Source organism: Pongo abelii, chromosome 12, assembly GCF_028885655.2.
Source record: "Pongo abelii isolate AG06213 chromosome 12, NHGRI_mPonAbe1-v2.0_pri, whole genome shotgun sequence".
Classification (NCBI taxonomy): Eukaryota; Metazoa; Chordata; class Mammalia; order Primates; family Hominidae; genus Pongo; species Pongo abelii.
In genome coordinates, this window is record NC_071997.2 from 70,875,643 (window position 1) to 70,894,915 (window position 19,273).

Here is a 19,273-nt window from a genome sequence, read left to right on the forward strand (position 1 = left end):
TTGGTTCTTCCTCCTGGTGTGAGCATGTATAAACAGCAGGACGTTATATAGAGTAGTAAACAATAAAATGAGGAAAATGCATGAAAACTCAGTATATGGGTGAATAGATACTTGTTTAATATATGTAATTAAACTTGGTAGCATAATGTTTTTGAAACTTTAGATGTAAATGTGTGAATGTCTGTCCATTTGTGAATCCTGAGAGTTGCCAGTCCTATATAGCAATATATTCACATGCTTCTATTCTCCAATTTTCAGTATTATGGACTACAAATTTTGGAAAATGTGATAAAAACAAGGTGGAAGATTCTTCCAAGGAACCAGTGTGAAGGTAGGAAAATAAATTAAAGAATTATAAATTCAGAATTTTGTTTTTCCTGGCATTTTTATTATAGTTGACTGTTTGAGGGGGCATATAATGAATCTTGAGTATATTTTGCTCTAATGGAGCTTACTGCTTTTATCATGAAGCAGACAGGTTCTGTTTGTATTGGTGGGTACAGGAAGGCCACTTACAGGTTATCTTTTGGGAGAAAGAGGGGACTGGACTGTTGAAAACTCTGACAATAAATATTCTAGTTAAAAATATGGGCTATGGCACGGTGGCTCACGCCTGTAATCCCAACACTTCAGGAGGCTGAGGCAGGTGGATCGCTTGAGCCCAGGAGTTCCATACCAGCCTAGGCAGCATAGCAAGACATCTGGACAAAAATTTAAAAAATTAGCTGGGTATGGTGGTGCATGCCTGTGGTACCAGCTACGTGGGAGGATTGCTTGAGCTCAAAAGGTCGAGACTGCAGTGAGCCATGATCCTGTCACTGCACTTCAGCCTGGGTGACAAGAGTGAGACTCCCATCTCCAAAAAAAAAAACATACATATAAATAAAATATGTGCCGGACACAGTGGCTCAAGCCTGTAATCCCAGGACTTTGTGAGGCTGAAGTGGGAAGGTCATTTAAGGCCAGAAGTTTGAGACCATCCTGGGTAACATAGCGAGACCCTGTGTTTACAAAAAATTTAAAAATTAGCCAGGTATTTTGGTGCAGGTGGCAGGGGACAGGGGTATCAGTGGGGTGAGGTAGGAGGATCCCTTGAACCAAGAGGCTGAGACTGCAGTGAGCCATCATTGTGCCGCTGTACTCTAGCCTGGGCAACGAGGGAAACTCCATCTCTCAAAAAAAAAAAAAAAAAAACAAAACAAAAAAAACCATATGTAAGGTTAACTCGGGAACGGAAAAGCCAAGTACTAAAGATCACAAAGCTGTTTTGCCTTTTGTGGTTCTGGGAATGCCTTGTAAGAGGCTGGCTTCTGAAATGGAGAAAGATCAGAAAATCAAGGTGTAGTGATACCTGTTAATGAGTAATTTAACTTTTCTGTCTGTGCTACCTTGAGGAATGTAGTCATATTTTGAGAAACCTGAGGCAAGATTAGTTTCTTGGGATTTTTTGATTTAGCTAATTTCAGTTATGATACACTGCCTTTTTACCTACTGTATTTCATTTATCTCTGAAAAATAGAAATTTTTTTCTTGACTTTATTATGGGGCACATGATACTTCTAGTAGTATTTTCATTTAAAATATGTCTGATTTCTTTGATTATTTGTCTTTTAAGTATTGTTCTTCACCTGCATTCTCTTATCATCATTATGGTAGAATAGTGACATGGATTTACTTAGCTAATCTGACTTAAACCTTGACAAAGTTTGAGCACATTTAGAGTTGAATGTGATGAGATTTTAATGCCAGTGTCTTTTTTTAAGAATATTAAGTATAATCAATGGCAATATCTTTAATACATCATAAATCATAGATTAAGAGTGATAGTGCAGGAGCAAATAGTGTGCCCTAAAAGAGGTTCTCATTTCTTTAAATGTTTTATTATGGTTTGAAACTATTTTAGATCATGTTCTGTGATGGACTGAGAAATTAATAAGCACAATTTGACTATGTGGTCCAAGTAGGTCCTTCATACTTTATTCTTCAGGAATCTTTAGTGTAGTCATTCCTTGTTTCTTTACTACTATTGTTTTACTTATGTGTTATGAGCACCAGATTTAATTTTGGCCATGGTCTGCCATACCAACAAAAGGTGGTTTACTTCTGTCCCATTTTACTGGTGTATAATTTTAAATCCTCCTTTTGTTCTTAAATCTGCATCTCTGTTTTTTATCACATTTGATGGTTCTGGAAGATCTTTTCCAGGTTGAAAATAGATATGATTATACTAGTTTATCAACATTGTAGTTACATTTGTTACAGACAAAATTTAAAAAAATTTTCTTTCTTTCTTTTTTGTTGAGAGAGATTCTCACTCTGTTCCCCAGGCTGGAGTGCTTTGGCACCATCACTGCAGCTTCAAATAGCTGGGGTTGAGCAATCCTACCACCTCAGCCTCCCAAGTAGCTGGGAACATAGGCATGCCCCACCATTCCCTACTAAAATTTTTTTTTTTTTTTTTAATGTTTTGTAGGGATGGGGTCTCGCTGTGTTGCCCATGCTGCTGGCTGCTGGGCTTGAGCAATCCTCCCACCTTGGCCTGCCAGAGTGCTGGGATTGTAAGCATGAGCCACCACACCTAGTCAACATGATTACCTTTCTAATTTTAACTGGGAGGCTTCTCTAACTTAAAGATTTATTTCACAAAATACACTAGAACTTCTGAACATTAATTTTCCTTCATCTTTAAGTAACTTTGGTATTGGAAATTACATAAATTAATTTAAAATATTTTATTTCCTTTTTCCGTAAGTGTCCTGTCTTTCAAAGTTATTCTCTTTGCTTTTTGCTGTAGCTATACCCTTTGTCCAACTACCATAGCATATATATTTGTTTACCTGGGGTGCATATAGTGCGTTTCCTTTGTACCAATTACTACTAAATATTAAGGTTATAAAAATATACATGTACATCAAAGTGCTGTATGCCACAGTGTTATAGTTGGGAAGACAAAACACATGTAAAAGAGGAATCATAAATCAGCAGCAAATTAGGTGTATATAATGAGTGCTTCACAAGCTAAAAGAACAGAATAATGTCTAAGTCCTGCCCTTTAGCCAAGTTTCATTCACATAATTGGAAAGAAATGCCTGGTGTATTTTAAAGGAAGGAAAGGTTTCACTGCATAAGAGTATGCCAAAATTAGATTCCTGCATTTTTTTTCTGATCTAGAATTTCTTTTATCTGCTTTTAGGTTCTTGTCCACAGCATGTTAACTTTTACATGGTTTGTTTTTTTGTTTTTTTGTTTTTGTTTTTGTTTTTTTTTGAGAGACGGAATCTTGCTCTGTTGTCCAGGCTGGAGTGCAGTGGTGCAATCTTGGCTCACTGCAAGCTCCGCCTCCCGGGTTCATGCCATTCTCCTGTCTCAGCCTCCTGAGTAGCTGGGACTACAGGCATCTGCCACCACACCGGCTAATTTTTTTTTTTTTTTAAGTAGAGATGGTTTCACTATGTTAGCCAGGATGGTCTCGATTTCCTGACCTTTTGGTCCTCCCGCCTCGGCCTCCATGCCTGCTGAGATTACAGGCATGAGCCACTGTGCCTGGCCAACATGTTCTTTTAAATTAATGACATTTTCAATTTAGGCCTCTTGTATAAATACTGTCAGGAAAATCTCATGATTGTTGAGTGGGTTAGATGTCTCTTGCTGTGTTATACGTTGCTGTATCCTGTACCAGTGGGTCACAGGAGAATAAAATTTTAAAGAGCAAAAGATAGGCCTGGCACGGTGGCTCACGCCTGTAATCCCAGCATTTTGGGAGGCCAAGGCAGGCAGATAATGAGGTCAGGAGTTCGAGACCAGTCTTAACAACATGGAGAAACCCTATCTCTACTAAAAATACAAAAATTAGCCGGGCGTGGTGGCACATGCCTGTAATCCCAGCTACTCAGGAGGCTGAGGCAGGAGAATTGCTTGAACCCGGGAGGCGGAGGTTGCAGTGAGCTGAGATCACGCCATTGCACTCCAACAGAGCAAGACTTCATCTCAAAAAAAAAAAGAGCAAAAGATAGACATAATTAGAAAGTAAGGATGTTTAAAAGAACATTTAATTTTCCAAAAGATATTTTTATAGCAAGAGAAATGGCAAGATAATAAAACATTTAAGTTGAGATTTGTGTTATATAAAATTTATTACATTTCTCTGGATTTTCATTTAGCTTTAGGCCGTAAGTATGTGTCTATTTGTGTGTGTTTTATGTGTTTTGTCCATCGCACCCCACATAACACTTGGCTGTTTTAGTTACTTTATTCCCCACCCTCCAAACTATAAGCTCCTTGATATTGGGGCTCAGAGTGTCTTTTTTTCTTCGTTTCTTTTTTGTCTGTTTTTGTTTTTGTTTGAGACAGAGTCTCGCTCTGTTGCCCAGGCTGGAGTACAGTGGCGTGATCTCGGCTTACTGCAAGCTCTGCCTCCCAGGTTCACGCCATTCTCTTGCCTCAGCCTCCCGAGTAGCTGGGACTGCAGGAGGCTGCCACCACGCCCAGCTAATTTGTGTGTGTGTGTGTTTTTTTGTTTTTTGTTTTTTTTAGTAGAGATGGGGTTTCACCATGTTAGCCAGGATGGTCTCGTTCTCCTGACCTCGTGATCTGCCCACCTCGGCCTCCCAAAGTGCTGGGATTACAGGTGTGAACCACCAGGCCTGGCTTTTTCTTTGTTTTTTAAAGATGTAGGGTTTCACTCTGTTGCTCAGGCTGGAGTACAGTGGTGTAATCATGGTTCACTGCAACCTGGAACTCCTGGGCTCCAGTGATCCTCTTGCCTCAGGCTTTTTTTCTTTTTCTTTTTTTTTTTTTTGAGACAGAGTCTCTCTCTCACCCAGGCTGGAGTGCAGTGGCGCAGTCTTGGCTCACTGCACCCTCTGCCTGCTGGGTTCAAGTGATTCTCCTGCGTCAGTCTCCCAAGTAGCTGGGATTACAGATGCACACCACCATGCCTGGCTAATTTTTGTATTTGTTTTAGTAAGGACAGGGTTTTGCCATGTTGACCAGGCTGGTCTCGAACTCCTGACTTGAGGCGATCCTCAGCCTCCCAGAGTGCTGGGATTATAGGCGTGAGCCATTGCACCCTGCCCTCTTGCCTCAGCCTTGAGAGTAGCTAGCACTGTAGGTCCGCACCACCATATCCAGCTAATTAAAAAAAAAATTTTTTTTTTTAGAGATGGAGTCTCACTGTGAAGCCCAGGCTGGTTTTAAACTCCTGGGTTTAAAGCAGTCTTCCTACTTTGCCATCCCAAATTGCCACCAAGCCTGGCTGGGAAATTTTAATAGGTGAAATGGAAGAATTCCCTAATAAAGAGTGGTTGCTATTCATGGTAGTCTTTTATTTATTCATTTGTTTTGAGACAAGATCTCACTGTATCATCCATGCTGGAGTACAGTGGCACAATCATAGCACACTGCAGCCTTAAACTCCTGAGCTCAGGCAGTTACCACGCCTTAGTCTGCCAAAATAACTAGGACTACAGGCATGTGCCACCACACCCAGCTAAGTTTTTCTAATTTTGATAGAGACACAGTTTGCCTATGTTGTCCAGGCTGGTCTTGAACTCCTGGCCTCAAGTGATGCTCCAACCTCAGCCTCCCAAAGTGCTGGGGTTACAGGTATATCACCACCCCTAGCCATCACTGAAGTCTTAAAGGTCCTCTAGGACTACCAGTGGTGTTGATTCTCTATGAGTCATGATCCAGATAATTCCCCATCCGTTTTTAAAAATGGCATTTAGGCTGGGTGTGGTGGCTTACACCTGTAATCCCAGCACTTTGGGAGGCTGAGGCGGGCAGATCACCTGAGGTCAGTTCGAGACTAGCCTGGCCAGTGTGGTGAAACCCAGTCTCTACTAAAAATACCAAAATTAGCTGAGTGTGGTGGCAGGTGCCTTTAATAATCCCAGCTAATTGAGAGGATGAGGCAAGAGAATCGCTTGAACCTGGGAGGTGGAGGTTACAGTGAGCCAAGACAGCACGACTGCATTCCAGCCTGGGCAACAAGAGTGAAACTCTGAAATAAAAAAATAATTAATTAATTAATTAAAAATGGCATTTAGATAATTCAAATAAAAAAAAAGAGGAAGCCTCCTTTGTTCCTTGAGGGGAGAAAGATGATGCTATATAAAGGTATTTCTGTACTTTTTACTTAAACCAAGGGATTGTTTTAATCAGTTAATGTGTATGGCTTATAGATCATTTCATTGATTGATAAAAACTTACTCACAGGCGGGGCATGGTGGCTCATGCTTGTAATCCCAGCACTTTGGGAGGCCAAGGCGGGCAGATCACCTGAGGTCCGGAGTTCGAGACCAGCCTGACCAACATGGAGAAACCCCATCTCTACTACAAATATTAGCCAGGCGTGGTGGCGCATGCCTGTAATCCCAGCTATTGGGGAGGCTGAGGCAGGAGAATTGCTTGAACCCGGGAGGCAGAGGTCGCGGTGAGCTGAGATCGCGCCATTGCACTACGGCCTGGGCACCAAGAGCGAAACTCCGTCTCAAAAAAAAACCCACACTTGCTCACATTGAATAGAGAAGAAGCGAATTTATGAAAAAAGTAATCCAAAGTGGAAAGATCATAATTACAAGGTTTGATTTTTTGTTTTGGTTTGGTTTGGTTTTTTTGAGGCGGAGTTTCGCTCTTGTTGCCCAGGCTGGAGGGCAGTGGCTCAATCTCCACTCACTGCAACCTCCGCCTCCTGGTTTCAAGCGATTCTCCTGCCTTAGCCTCCCGAGTAGCTGGGGTTATAGGCATGTGCCACCATGCAAGGTTGGTTTTTTGTTGTTTTTTTGTTTTAATTTTGAGACGGAGTTTCGCTCTGTCGCCCAGGCTGGAGTGTAGTGGCGAGATCTTGGCTCACTGGACACTCCGCCTCCTGGGTTCACACCATTCTCCTGCCTCAGCCTCCTGAGTAGCTGGGACTACAGGTGCCTGCCACCATGTCTGGCTAATTTTTTGTGTTTTTTTTTTTTTTTTTTTTTTAAAGTAGAGATGGGGTTTCACCGTGTTAGCCAGGATGGTCTCGATCTCCTGACCTCGTGATCCACCCACCTCGGCCTCCCAAAGTGCTGGGATTATAGGCGTGAGCCACCGTGCCCGGCCAGGTTGGATTTTTATAAGTAGTTGGGCCACTAAAATTTCTGAGTTGTACAGTTTCATGTCTTTAGTTGGCAGACCAAAGCTGATCCACTCATAAAATTTTATTTAGTGCTCTCCTTTGACGTGAGACACGTGGTATATTTATTGGCACCATAATACTGGCTATATTATTTGACCTCATATTTCAGTTTGTGTTGCAAGGTTTTGGGCATTAGAGCTAATGTATAGGAAGCCCTGTGCTTATATATGCTGAGTATGAATAAGTAGTGTGTTACCAACCGTTTTTCATGAAATATCTGCATTTCACCAAATTGCCGTATACCAGTCTCAAAATACCCTGAAATTTCTGAAATACCTTCCTAAGTGAGCTCACTAACACTTACTTTTCTGTGTCCTTTACAATTTTTTCACCACAAAGTCTCAAAGTTTCAGAAACGGAACTAATAGGGTCACTCCTGCTGAAGATCTCCTGTAGTATTGAAGATATTTAACATGTTACCTTTAATTGATATTGCCCGTTGAGAGTTTTTGTATTTGCCTTATTTATTAGGTTTAAAGTATACAGTTGGATAAGTTTTGTCTTGTGCATACTCCTGTGAAACTACCTCTGTATAATCAAGATCTGCCTCTATCCAGTTACTTTCACCTTCACTGCCCCTCTCCACATGTGCTTATTGTCACTTGTTTGGTAAGAGTGGAATGGCTGGATTGTGTGGATTTTTTTTTTTAAAGACAGTCACACTACCCTGTCGCCCAGGCTGGAGTGCAGTGTCATGATCTTGGCGCGTTGCAACCTCTGGCTCTTGGGTTCAAGCGATTCTTGTGCCGCAGCCTCCCAAGTAGGTGGGATTACAAGCATGCACCGCCACACCAGCATAATTTTTGTTTTTTGTAATAGAGATAGAGTTTCGCCATATTGGCCTGGCTGGTCTCAAACTCCCAACCTCCACTTCGGCCTCTCACAGTGCTGAGATTATACTCGTAAGCCACTGTGCCCGGCCCATATGGATGTTTTGGTGTATGTTTAAGCATCCAACTGTATTCCAAAGTGGTCATGTCAATCTCACCAGCAGTGTATAAGTATGTTTCACATCTCGGCTGACACTTGGTATAGACAGTGTTTTTAGTTTGGCTATTGTAGTGCATATACAATTGCATCTCATGGTGGTATTAATTTCTTTGTTTTTTTTTTAAGACAGAGTCTTGCTCTGTCGCCCAGGCTGGAGTGCAGTGGCGTCATCTCGGCTGAGTGCAACCTCTGTCTCCCGGGTTCAAGCAATTCTCCTGCCTCAGCCTCCCGAGTAGCTGAGACTACAGGCATGTGCCACCACACCCAGCTAATTTTTTTGTATTTTTAGTAGAGACGAGATTTCACCATGTTGGCCAGGATGGTCTCGAACTCCTGACCTGGTAATCAGCCCGCCTCAGCCTCCCAAAGTGCTGGGATTAGAGGCATGAGCCACTGCGCTCGGCCTTAATTTCCATGTGGAATAGTGTTGTTCTGTGTTCCGTCACATATCCTTACATGTTCGTTGCCATGCCAGCACGTTTTTTGGTGAAATGTCTGTTCAAAAATTTTACTCAGTTTTTTTTTTTTGAGACGGAGCCTGGCTCTGTTGCCCCAGCTGGAGTGCGGTGGCACAATCTCGGCTCACTGCAACCTCTGCCTCCTGGGTTCAAGCGATTCTCCTGTCTCAGTCTCCTGAGTAACTGGGATTACATGTGCGCAGCACCACGCCCTGCTAATTTTTCATATTTTTAGTAGTAGAGATGGGGTTTCACCATGTTAGCCACACTGGTCTCTATTTCCTGACCTCGTGATCCACCCGCCTCAGCCTCCCAAAGCGCTAGGATTACAGGCGTGTAAGCCCACCATGCCCGGCTAATTTTGCCCAGTTTTTATTGGGCTATTCCCTTATTGAGATCTAAGGGCTCTTTGTATTCTAGTCAGGAGTATTTTGTTAACTGTATATTTTGCAAGTGTTTTGTCTGTGGCTTCCTTTTTAATTTTTGTAATGGTGTCTTTTGAAGAGCACAAATTTCAGATTTTGATTAAAATCAGTGTTGTTTTTTTTTTCTTTGTATAGTTGATGCTTTTTGTGTTGTATTCAAGAAATCTTTGACATGCAAAGGTCACTTAAGATTTTCCGTAAGTTTTTGGCCGGGCATAGTGGCTCATGCCTGTAATTCCAGCAATTTGGGAGGCCGAGGCAGGCAGATCACTTGAGGTCAGCAGTTCGAGACGAGCCTGGTCAACAGGATGAAACCCCATCTCTACTAAGGATACAGAAATTAGCCGGGTGTGTTAGTGAATTGCTTGAACTGGGGAGGCAGAGACTGCAGTAAGCCTAGATCACACCACTGCCCTCCAGCCTGGGTGACAGAGCAAGACCCTGTCTCAAAAAAAAAAAAAAAAAAAAAGATATTCTGTAAGTTTTCTTATAGAACCTTTATAGTTTTAGCTCTTGCATTAAGATCTGTGATTTGGCTGGGCACAGTAGCTCACAATTGTAATCCCAACACTGGGAGGCCAAGGCAGGCGGAAACAATACAGACAAATTAGCCAGGCATGGTGGCATGCACCTGTAGTCCTGACTGCCGGTAAGCTAAGGTGGGAGGAATGCTTGAGTTCGGGAGGTGGAGGTTGCAGTGAGCCGAGATCATGCCACTGCACTCCAGCCTGGGTGACAAAGACCCTGTCTGAAAAAAGCATCGTGTGATTCATTTTACTTAATTTTTATATATGAGGTGAGGTAAGGGTCAAGGTTTATATATTTATTTGAGACAGAGTCATGCTCTGTCTCCCAGCCAGAGTACAGTGGCGCGATCTCGGCTCACTGCAAACTCCACCTGCCGGATTACAGGTGCACACCACCACACCCGGCTAATTTTTGTATTTTTAGTAGAGATGGGATTTCCCCATGTTGGCCAGGCTGGTCTTGAACTCCTGACTTCAAGTGATCCGCCAGTCTCAACCTCCCGAAGTGCTGGGATTATGTGTGAGCTCCCACACCAAGCTCCCCAACTTTGTTTCTAAAAGGTTTGGCTATTGTTGGTTTTTTGTTGTTCCATAAAAATTTTAGAGTGAAATGTGGCAAATTTCAACAAAAACTGTCCTGAAATTTTTATTGAGATTGCTTTGGATCTATGGATGCATTTGGAGAGAATGAACATCTTTAATGTCAATTCCTGATTGTTTCTTGCTAATATAGAGAATTGCCATTGTTCACTTATCTCTTGAACGTGTAGTTTAATCCAGCTAGTCAAAGCCCAGTTCAAACTCACTTTCCCTTCCTGTTGTGAGAAAACACCTCAATTCTGCAAAAGCTCTTGGAATTTAATATTTCTGCTGCTTTTCCCTGTATGTGTGGTGTTTAGTCTTTTCATAGTTCCTTGACTATGGAATTCAGAGCAGAAACCCTATTTCCTAATTTCCTTGAGAAATTTTCAGAACTAGGTGATAATGTAAGTTTCTAATAAGTTGATAGTGTTACTCAGAGGTGATTGTTTCATTTATGATTTTGAAAAGAAAATGTAAATATTTAGACTTAAGTCCTTGCATCTAAAACAAATTCATGAGAAATCCTACAGAATACAGTGTTAGAGATGGGAGCAAAAATTATCAGTCTAATCTCAGAGAATTGACAGGCATTCCAAATCATTTTTTGTCAGTATTTAAACCATGGTAGGATAATGTAAGAAGTGTACTTAAGGCCTGGTGCGATGTCTCACGCCTGTAATCCCAGCACTTTGGGAGGCCTAGGCAGGCAATTGTCTGAGGTCAGGAGTTCAAGACCAGTCTGGCCAACATGGTGAAACCCCGTCTCTACTAAAAATACAAAAAAAATTAGCCGGGCCTGGTGGCATGTGCCTGTAATCCCAGCTACTCGTTAGGCTGCGGCAGGGGAGTTGCTTGGACCAGGGAGGTGGAGGCTGCAGTGAGCTGTGATCACGCCACTGCACTCCAGCCTGGGTGACAGAGCAGGACTTTGTCTCAAAAAAAGAAAAAAAGAAAAAGAAATATCTTTAAGCTATAAATTATGTTTTTCATTTCTAAAAAAAACAAGGCAGGCCAGGCACAGTGATTGAGGCCTGCAATCCCAGGAGTTTGAGAGGCTCTCTTGAGCCCAGAAATTCGAGATCAGCCAGGACAAGATAGTTAGACCTCTCTCTACTAAAAATACAAAAAACTCGCAGTATATAGTCGAGTGCCCCTGTAGTTTCAGCTACTCAGGAGGCTGAGGCGGGAGAATCATTTGAGTCCAGGCAGGAGGTCGAGCCCTGATTGATTGCACCACTGCACTCCAGCCTGGGCAGCAGAGTGATAATAATATCTCAAAAGATAGGCTGGGCACAGTGGCTCTTGCCTGTAATCCTAGGACTTTGGGAGGCTGAGGCCTGCGGATCACCTGAGGTTGGGAGTTCGAGACCAGCCTGACGGGGTGAAACCCCGTCTCTACTAAAAATACAAAAAAATTAGCTGGGCGTGGTGGTGCATTCCTGTAATCCCAGCTACTCTGAAGGCTGAGGCAGGAGAATTGCTTGAACCTGGGAGGTGGAGGTTGCAGTGAGCTGAGATTGTGCCATTACATTCCAGCCTGGGCAACAAGAGCGAAACTCTGTCTAAAAAATAAAGAAAAGAAAGCAGTATTTCCAGGCACATTGTATATGATTGACAGGAATAATATTTCCATTTCTGGTTAATGTAACAATTTGCCCCATTCCAAGTATTTTGATTACAGGCCTCCATGAAAGGCCTATGCTTGATACCTAACAGTGTTTGATCCCTAGCTTACATCCATGTACCTTTTTTTTTTTTTTTTTTTTTTTCTTTTTGAGATAAGGTCTCGCTCTGTCGCCCAAGCTGGAGTGCAGTGGCGGGATCATGGCTTACTCTAGCCTCAACTTGCGGGGCTCAAGCAATCCTCCTGCATCAGTCTCCTGCATAACTGGGACTACGTGCGCACGAATCATACCTGGCTCACTGTTTCTATTTTTTGTAGAGACGGGGTCTCGCTATGTTGCCTAGGCTGGTCCTGAACTCCTGGGCTCAAGCGATCTTCTGCCTCAGCCTCCTAAAGTGTTTAGGTTACAGTCAAGAGCTACTGTGCTCGACCTGCTTTCACCTTTTGGCTATCATGAGTGATGCTCCTGTCAATTTTAATAAAATTTTAATCTTCTAGATTTTTTGTTCAGTGTGTTTGAGGCCATAAACATCCATTTAAGAATGGTGGATGTGCATATGGATCCATTTCTCTTAACATTATCAAAGCAGGTTAAATTCTAGATTATCTGTGGGAACCCTAACTTAACTCCTGCTTTAGAATTATTGTTAGCTGTTTGTCTTCCATCTGGCATTGTTCTTATTAATATTTCATTGAGAGAACAGTAGTAATAATACCCTGTATACCCTTGTGTAAGTAAAGAGAGCAGATCACTATTTTATTGACCATCTTTCCACAGATCGATTTTGCATGTTTTTTTGTTTTGTTTTGAGATAGTCTCACGCTGTCGCCCAGGCTGCTTGGAGTGCAGTAGTACAATCTTGGCTCACTGCAACCTCTGCCTCCCGGATTGAAGCGAATCTTGTGCCTCAGCCTCCAGAGCAGCTGGTACTACAGGTGTGCACCACCATGCCTGGCTGTTTTTTTGTATTTTAGTAGACAGGTTTCACCATGTTGGCCAGGCTGGTCTCACAAACTCCTGGCCTCAAGTGATCCACCCACCTCGGCCTCCCACAGCGCTAGGATTACAGGCATGAGCCACCACATCCAGCCAATTTTGATGTTTTCATGGACTGATATTTGTAATAAACATTTCAATTATATATAGCATTGATGTAGAAATGTACCAAATTTACATTTTTTTAGCTTATGGAATAAACAAATGTTTAAACTGAAATTGATTCGAAACTAGATTGAACTTTGCTTTTTCCTGTTTGTAATTTACATTTTTAATAGTGTATCAAAAGCCTTAAACCATTTTCTGTGGTGCAGATTGACTGCCTCTTACTGGAAATGCTTGGAATGAGAAGTGTTCCAGACTTCGGACTTTTTCAGATTTTGGAATATTTGCATTATGCTCACTAGTTAAGCATTCCAAAACTGAAATAGCCCAATGAGCATTTCCTTTTTTTTTTGAGACAGAGTTTCGCTCTTGTTGCCCAGGCTGGAGTGCGATGGCATTATCTCAACTCACTGCAACCTCCGCCTCCTGGATTGAAGCGATTCTCCTGCCTCAGCCTCCCGAGTAGTTGGGATTACAGTCATGCGGCACCACGCCTGGCTAATTTTGTAGTTTTAGTAGAGACAGGGTTTCTTCATGTTGGTCAGGCTGGTCACAAACTCCAAACCTCAGGTGATCCGCCCGCCTTGTGTTGGGATTACAGGCGTGAGCCACATCACTCAACCTGAGCATTTCCTTTTAGTGCCATGTTGGTGCTTTAAAACTTGCAGATTTGGGGTCGGGCGTGGTGGCTCATGCCTGTAATCCCAGCACTTTGGGAGGCCGAGGCAGGTGGGTTACCTGAGGTCAGGAGTTGGAGAACAGCCTGGCCAACATAGTGAAACCTTGTCTTTACCTAAAAAAAAAAAAAAAAAAATTAGCTGGGCGTGGTGACGGACACCTGTAATCCCAGCTACTCTGGGAGGCTGAGGCAGGAGAATTGATTGAACTCGGGAGGCGGAGGCTGCAGTGAGCAGAGATTGCACCATTGCACTCCAGCCTGGGCCACAAGAGTGAAACTCGATCTCAATCAGTCAATCAGTCTTGCAGATATTGGAATGTTTCAGATTTCAGATTTGGGGTACTTAAACTGTACGTGAAAATTAGCTGCTGGGAAGGAGAGGAATTGGAATATGTAACATGGACTGCCACATTTTAAGGATTTTTGTAGGAATGCATCTTTCTCTTAATAAGTCAGATCCTTATTTGGTTGAAAATGTTTACTGCATGACTATCACTGACTATGTAAGATGCTGATGTACAACTGTATGACTTGAAGATTGAGTTGCTTCGATGGGAATATGACACCATTTGAATTAATTTGTTCTCAATATTTTACAGAGTTTTAGTGAATTCTGTTCATATAAAAATCAGGTTCAATAATGTGTGCTTTTTACGCTATCATTGAGTATCCAGTGTTTACAAGGTGTTTCTGAGGGATAAGATTATTGCTGTGTAAAGAATTTGGCAGATGGTGTGTACCTTCTAAGTTAGCTTGAGGTTTATTTAAATCTCATCTTTTTAGCTTGCTGAAGTTGATACTATGCAGTTGCAAGTTTATAGTGACTATTTGATATTGCTGTGTTTTTATTTGAAATGGGACTGTTAAACACATTTTTCTTTATTGAGCAATAGAGCTGGAATATTAAGACGTATGCATTAACCCTTGCATTTGGAACATTTACATGTCATAAGCTGCCTTTCAGTAAGTGGTTAGGCATTTCTACAGGTGTGTATTAAATTTTGAATAAATTTTATATGGCTTTCCAAGAAACACCTAGAGCATTTGACCCACCGACTTTGTTTTTTATTTTTATTTTTTTGAAATGGAGCCTCCTGCATTAGAGACAGGGTTTCACTATGTTGGCCAGGCTGGTCTTGAATTCCGCCTCAGGTGATCCACCTGCCGTGGTCTCTGAAAGTGCTGGGATTACAGGTGTGAGCCACCATGCCCAACCTGACCTACCAACTTCGGATGTGAATTTTTTTCATTTATATTGAGAAGAATAGGGTCTTGGGCTGCTAGATTGTACGAATGCTAAGTCAGTATCTGATCCATTGAAGATCCTGTTGGCAACGTCAGGACTTATCAAAGACACACAACTTCAATGAGAACCTTTATTTGAAATTAATTAATTAATGATATGGAGCCTTGATCTGCCACTCAGGCTGGAGTGCAGTGGCACAATTTCAGCTCCCTAGGAATGCACCTTTCTCTTCTCTTTCTCCGCCTCCCAGGTTTAAGCACTTCTCCTGCCTCAGCCTCCCGAGTAGCTGGGACTGCAGGCACAAGCCACCATGCTGAGCTAATTTTTGTATTTTTAGCAGAGACAAGGTTTTGCCATGTTGGCCAGGCTGGTCTCGAACTCCTGGCCTCACATGATCTGCCCACCTCAGCCTCCCAAAGTACTGGGATTACAGGCTTGAGCCACTGTGCCCGGCTGCCTTGTTTGATTTTAAAAAGAGACAGAGATCCCCTCTGTTGCCCAGGCTGTAGTGCAGTGACACAATCATAGCTCATTGTAACTTCAATCTCCTGGGTGATGGGTAGAATTCTGCCACAGCTCAAGTAGCTAGGAGTATAGGCACGAACCACTGTGCCTAGCTAATTTTTTTATTTTTTGTGGAAATGGGGCCTTGCTGTGTTGCCCAAGCTGGTCTTAAACTCGTTTCCTCAAACCCTCTTCCCATGTCAGCCTTCCAAAGCTCTAGGATTACAGGTGTGAGCCATCATGCCTGACTTGTTTTTGATTTTTATATTGTTTTCTTCACTTTTTTTTTTTTTTTTTTTTTTTTGAGATGGAGTCTCCCTCTGTCACCCAAGCTGGAGTGCAGTGGCACAATCTTGGCTGACTGCAACTGCCTCTTGGGTTCAAGCGATTCTCCTGCCTCAGTCTCCCCAAGTAGCTGGGACTACAGGCACATGCCACCACGCCCAGCTAAATTTTTTTGTTTCTATTTTTTGTATTTTTAGTAGAGACGAGGTTTCACCACGTTGGCCAGGCTGGTCTTGAACTCTTGACCTCAAGTGATCTGCCCGTCTCGGCCTCCCAAAGTGCTGGGATTACAGGTGTGAGCCACCGCGCCTGGCCTTCTTCACCTTTTGTGTCAAGCTTTTTAAGGAAGAGCTTAGAAAGCCAATTTAAAGAAATTGAAATGTGTTATGTAAATGTCTATTTTGCAACTGAGACACACTAATTTATTTAGCACAAAAAGTCAGAGACCAGTAATGGGTCCTTTTCTGTCAAATTTCAAACTGAGCTGTTTCTGCTACTCAGAAACATTTCGATTTTCTACCTAGATATGTATTATATCATTGCTTGCTTATTTATTTATTTATTTATTTATTTATTTATTTATTTGAGATGGAGTCTCGCTCTGTCACCCAGGCTTGAGTGTGCTAATTTATTTTTAAGTGCAGTTTACAAAATTGGATTTTTTTTTTTTTTTTTTTTTTTCTGAGACGGAGTCTTGCTCTGTTACCCAGACTGGAGTGCAGTGGCACGATCTTGGCTCAGAGCAACCTCCGGCTCCCGGGTTCAAGCGTTTCTCCTGCCTCAGCTTCCCAAGTAGCTGGGATTACAGGCGTGAGCCACTGCTCCTGGCCTACAGTTGGAATTTTTTGTCGTTGTTTTTGAGACAGAGTCTTGCTCTGTCACCCAGGCTTGAGTGCAGTGGCGCGATCTCAGCTTACTGCATTGTCCATTTCCTGGGTTCAAATGATTCTCGTGCCTCAGCCTCCTGAGTAGCTGGGATTACAGGCGCGTGCCACCATGCCTGGCTAATTTTGTTGTATTTTTATTAGAGACAGGGTTTCACCATGTTGGCCAGGCTGGTCTGGAACTCCTGACCTCAAGTAATCTGCCTGCCTCGGCCTTCCAGAGTGTTGGGATTACAGGCTTGAGCCACCTGTCCGGCTGGAATGCTATTCTTAATTGACCTGTGTTTATTTATTTATTTATTTATTTATTTGGCAAGCCTTGAGGAAGGGATTTGGGGAATGAACAATGGTACTTGATCAAATAATCCTTGTACTAGGCAATCAGAGCTTCTAGTCCACTGTACCTGCATGGGGGTTTTATTGATAATAATCTGTAAGGAACAAAAGGGTCAGTACTATCGGAATTATTGATTAGATGTAGTGAGCATTAAGGACATACGGAAAGTAGTTTGAAGTAAAATATTACTATAAGAGTCAGAATCAGCCAGGTGCGGTGGCTCATGTAATCCCAGCACTTCGGGAGGCCAAGGTGGGCGGATCACCTGAAGTCAGGAGTTCGAGACAGCCTGGCCAAAATGGTGAAACCCCATCTCTAGTGAAAATACAAAAAAAAGCCAGGTGCGGTGGCTCACGTCTGTAATCCCAGCACTTTGGGATGCTGAGGCAGGATAATCGCTTAAACCTGGAAGGCAGAGGTTGCAGTGAGTGAGCTGAGATCATGCCATTGCACTCCAATCTGGGGTACAGTGAGACTCTGTCTCAAAAAAAAAAAAAAAAAAATACAAAAAAAGTAGCCAGACATAGTGGCATGTACCTGTAGTCCAGGCTACTCAGGAGGCTGAGGCAGGAGAATCACTTGAACCCAGGAGGCGGCCGTGTCAATGAGCCTAGATCACACCACTGCACTCCAGCCTGGAAGACAGAGGAAGACTCCATCTCAAAAAAAAAAAAAAAAAAAAAAAAAAAAAAAAAAAAAAGTGAGAATGTTGCATAGATTACCCAAGTTAATTCTTATAATTTAGTGTTCATTTAAAAGGAAAATTGATTTCCTACTTTTTGTTTTTAAAAATAGTATTAGGCTGGGTATGGTGGGTCAGGCCTGTAATCCCAACGTAAAATGTGGCCAAGGCAGGAGGATTGCTTGAGGTTTGGAGTTCAAGCCCAGCCCCAGCAACAATGAGACCAGGAAAAATCAGCTAGGCATGGTCCTAAGCACCTGTGGTCCCAGCTACTCAGCTAGCTGAGGCAGGAGGATCGCTTGAGCCCAGAAGTTCAAGGCTGCAGTGAGCTGTGATGGCACCACTGCATTCTAGTGTGGGCAACAGACCAAGACCCTGTCTCTAAAACAAAATGTAAAAAATATATTTTCCATTTCCCTATTCATTTTATGTATTTGTAGCATAAATGTTACTATGCATATTGACACTTAACACCATTAGATTTCTCTTACATGTATTATGTTGCTTTACTGCATTAGTAATATTTTTTCATAATTAGGAAAGTCTTTCCATAATTACTGTTACAGAAATATTTTATTTGGGATATTGTGGGAAATGGCTAGTGTTGTCATAGTTAATAAAAATTATATAATTAAGTGCCATTGAAGAACCATAGTTTGAAAGTGAATTTAATACATTAGCTCATAGTTACACAATCTCACAAGCATTTTGCTGCCTTCAAGTTGTCAGTTGCCTGCTAATTCTAATGACTAAATTTTTTATTTTTCTTTTCAACGAAAATTTCACTCAGTTCTATATATGCCAGATGAGGCTTGGAACATACAGCTCTACAACCTTTAACTGCTTTTCCAAAAATCTGAAAGCTATGAAAATGAAAAATCTTCATAATTTAACTGATTTGGTGACAAAACGTAAAATGAACAGATGTGAGAGTATTTGTAATTGTTAATTTTACATAGTAGGAAATAGTAATTTGTTCAATTAGGGTTGCTACTTCATATCCTTTTAGTGTTTCAATATAGGTGTACCACACTACTTTTCCTTTAAAAATGTTCTAAGAATTTAACATTCTGCAACACTTTTGAACCCTGTGATTTTGGAGAATGGAACCTATAGTAGATGCTCAGCAAATTCTACATGATGCAAATTAAAATCAAGGATATGAGTATCATGTCTTAACTGTTTAAAGAGTAGGTTTTACTATGAAGAGATCCATAAGTAAAGAGCATTTGAAATGAAAACTTTTTTCCTAAACTTCCCTCTTTTTTTTTTTAACATTGTGTGTGTGAAGTCAATGTTGTATTTCTAATATGAGCTTAATGTTGCAATTAATGTATAGTGGAAAATAAAACACGTATATTAATTCATTTTTGAGACAAGAGTTCGCTCTGTTGCCCAGGCTGGAGTGCAGTGGCACAATCTCAGTTCACTGCAGCCTCCGCCTCTAGGCCTCAAGCGATCCACCCGCTTCATCCTCCCAAAGTGCTAGGATTACAGGAGTAAGCCACTGTGCCCAAGCCATCAATAAATTATTATGGGTTAGAAGTTTGGGCCAGGCGTGGTGGCTCATGCCTATAATCCCAGCAGTCTGGGAGGCCAAGGCAGGCGGATTACTTGAGGTCAGGAGTTCCAGACCAGCCTAGCCAACATGGTGAAAACACGTCTCTATAAAAATACAAAAAGTAGTTGGGTGTGCCAGGCGCAGTGGCTCACGCCTGTAATCCCAGCACTTTGTGGGGCTGAGGCAGGCAGATCACGAGGTCAGGAGATCGAGACC

At 42.1% G+C, this 19,273-nt stretch overlaps 1 protein-coding gene across 8 annotated transcripts in view; it reads left to right on the forward strand.

Moving 5' to 3' along the window:
- XPO1 (exportin 1) overlaps positions 1–19,273 on the forward strand; it is a 60,430-nt gene that overhangs the window by 15,708 nt on the left and 25,449 nt on the right. For all 8 annotated transcript variants that reach the window (XM_024242167.2, XM_054547510.2, XM_063713413.1 and 5 more), the window contains one exon: positions 259–331. In XM_024242167.2, coding sequence (XP_024097935.1) covers positions 259–331 — 73 coding nt within the window. The remainder of the gene's footprint in view (positions 1–258; positions 332–19,273) is intronic.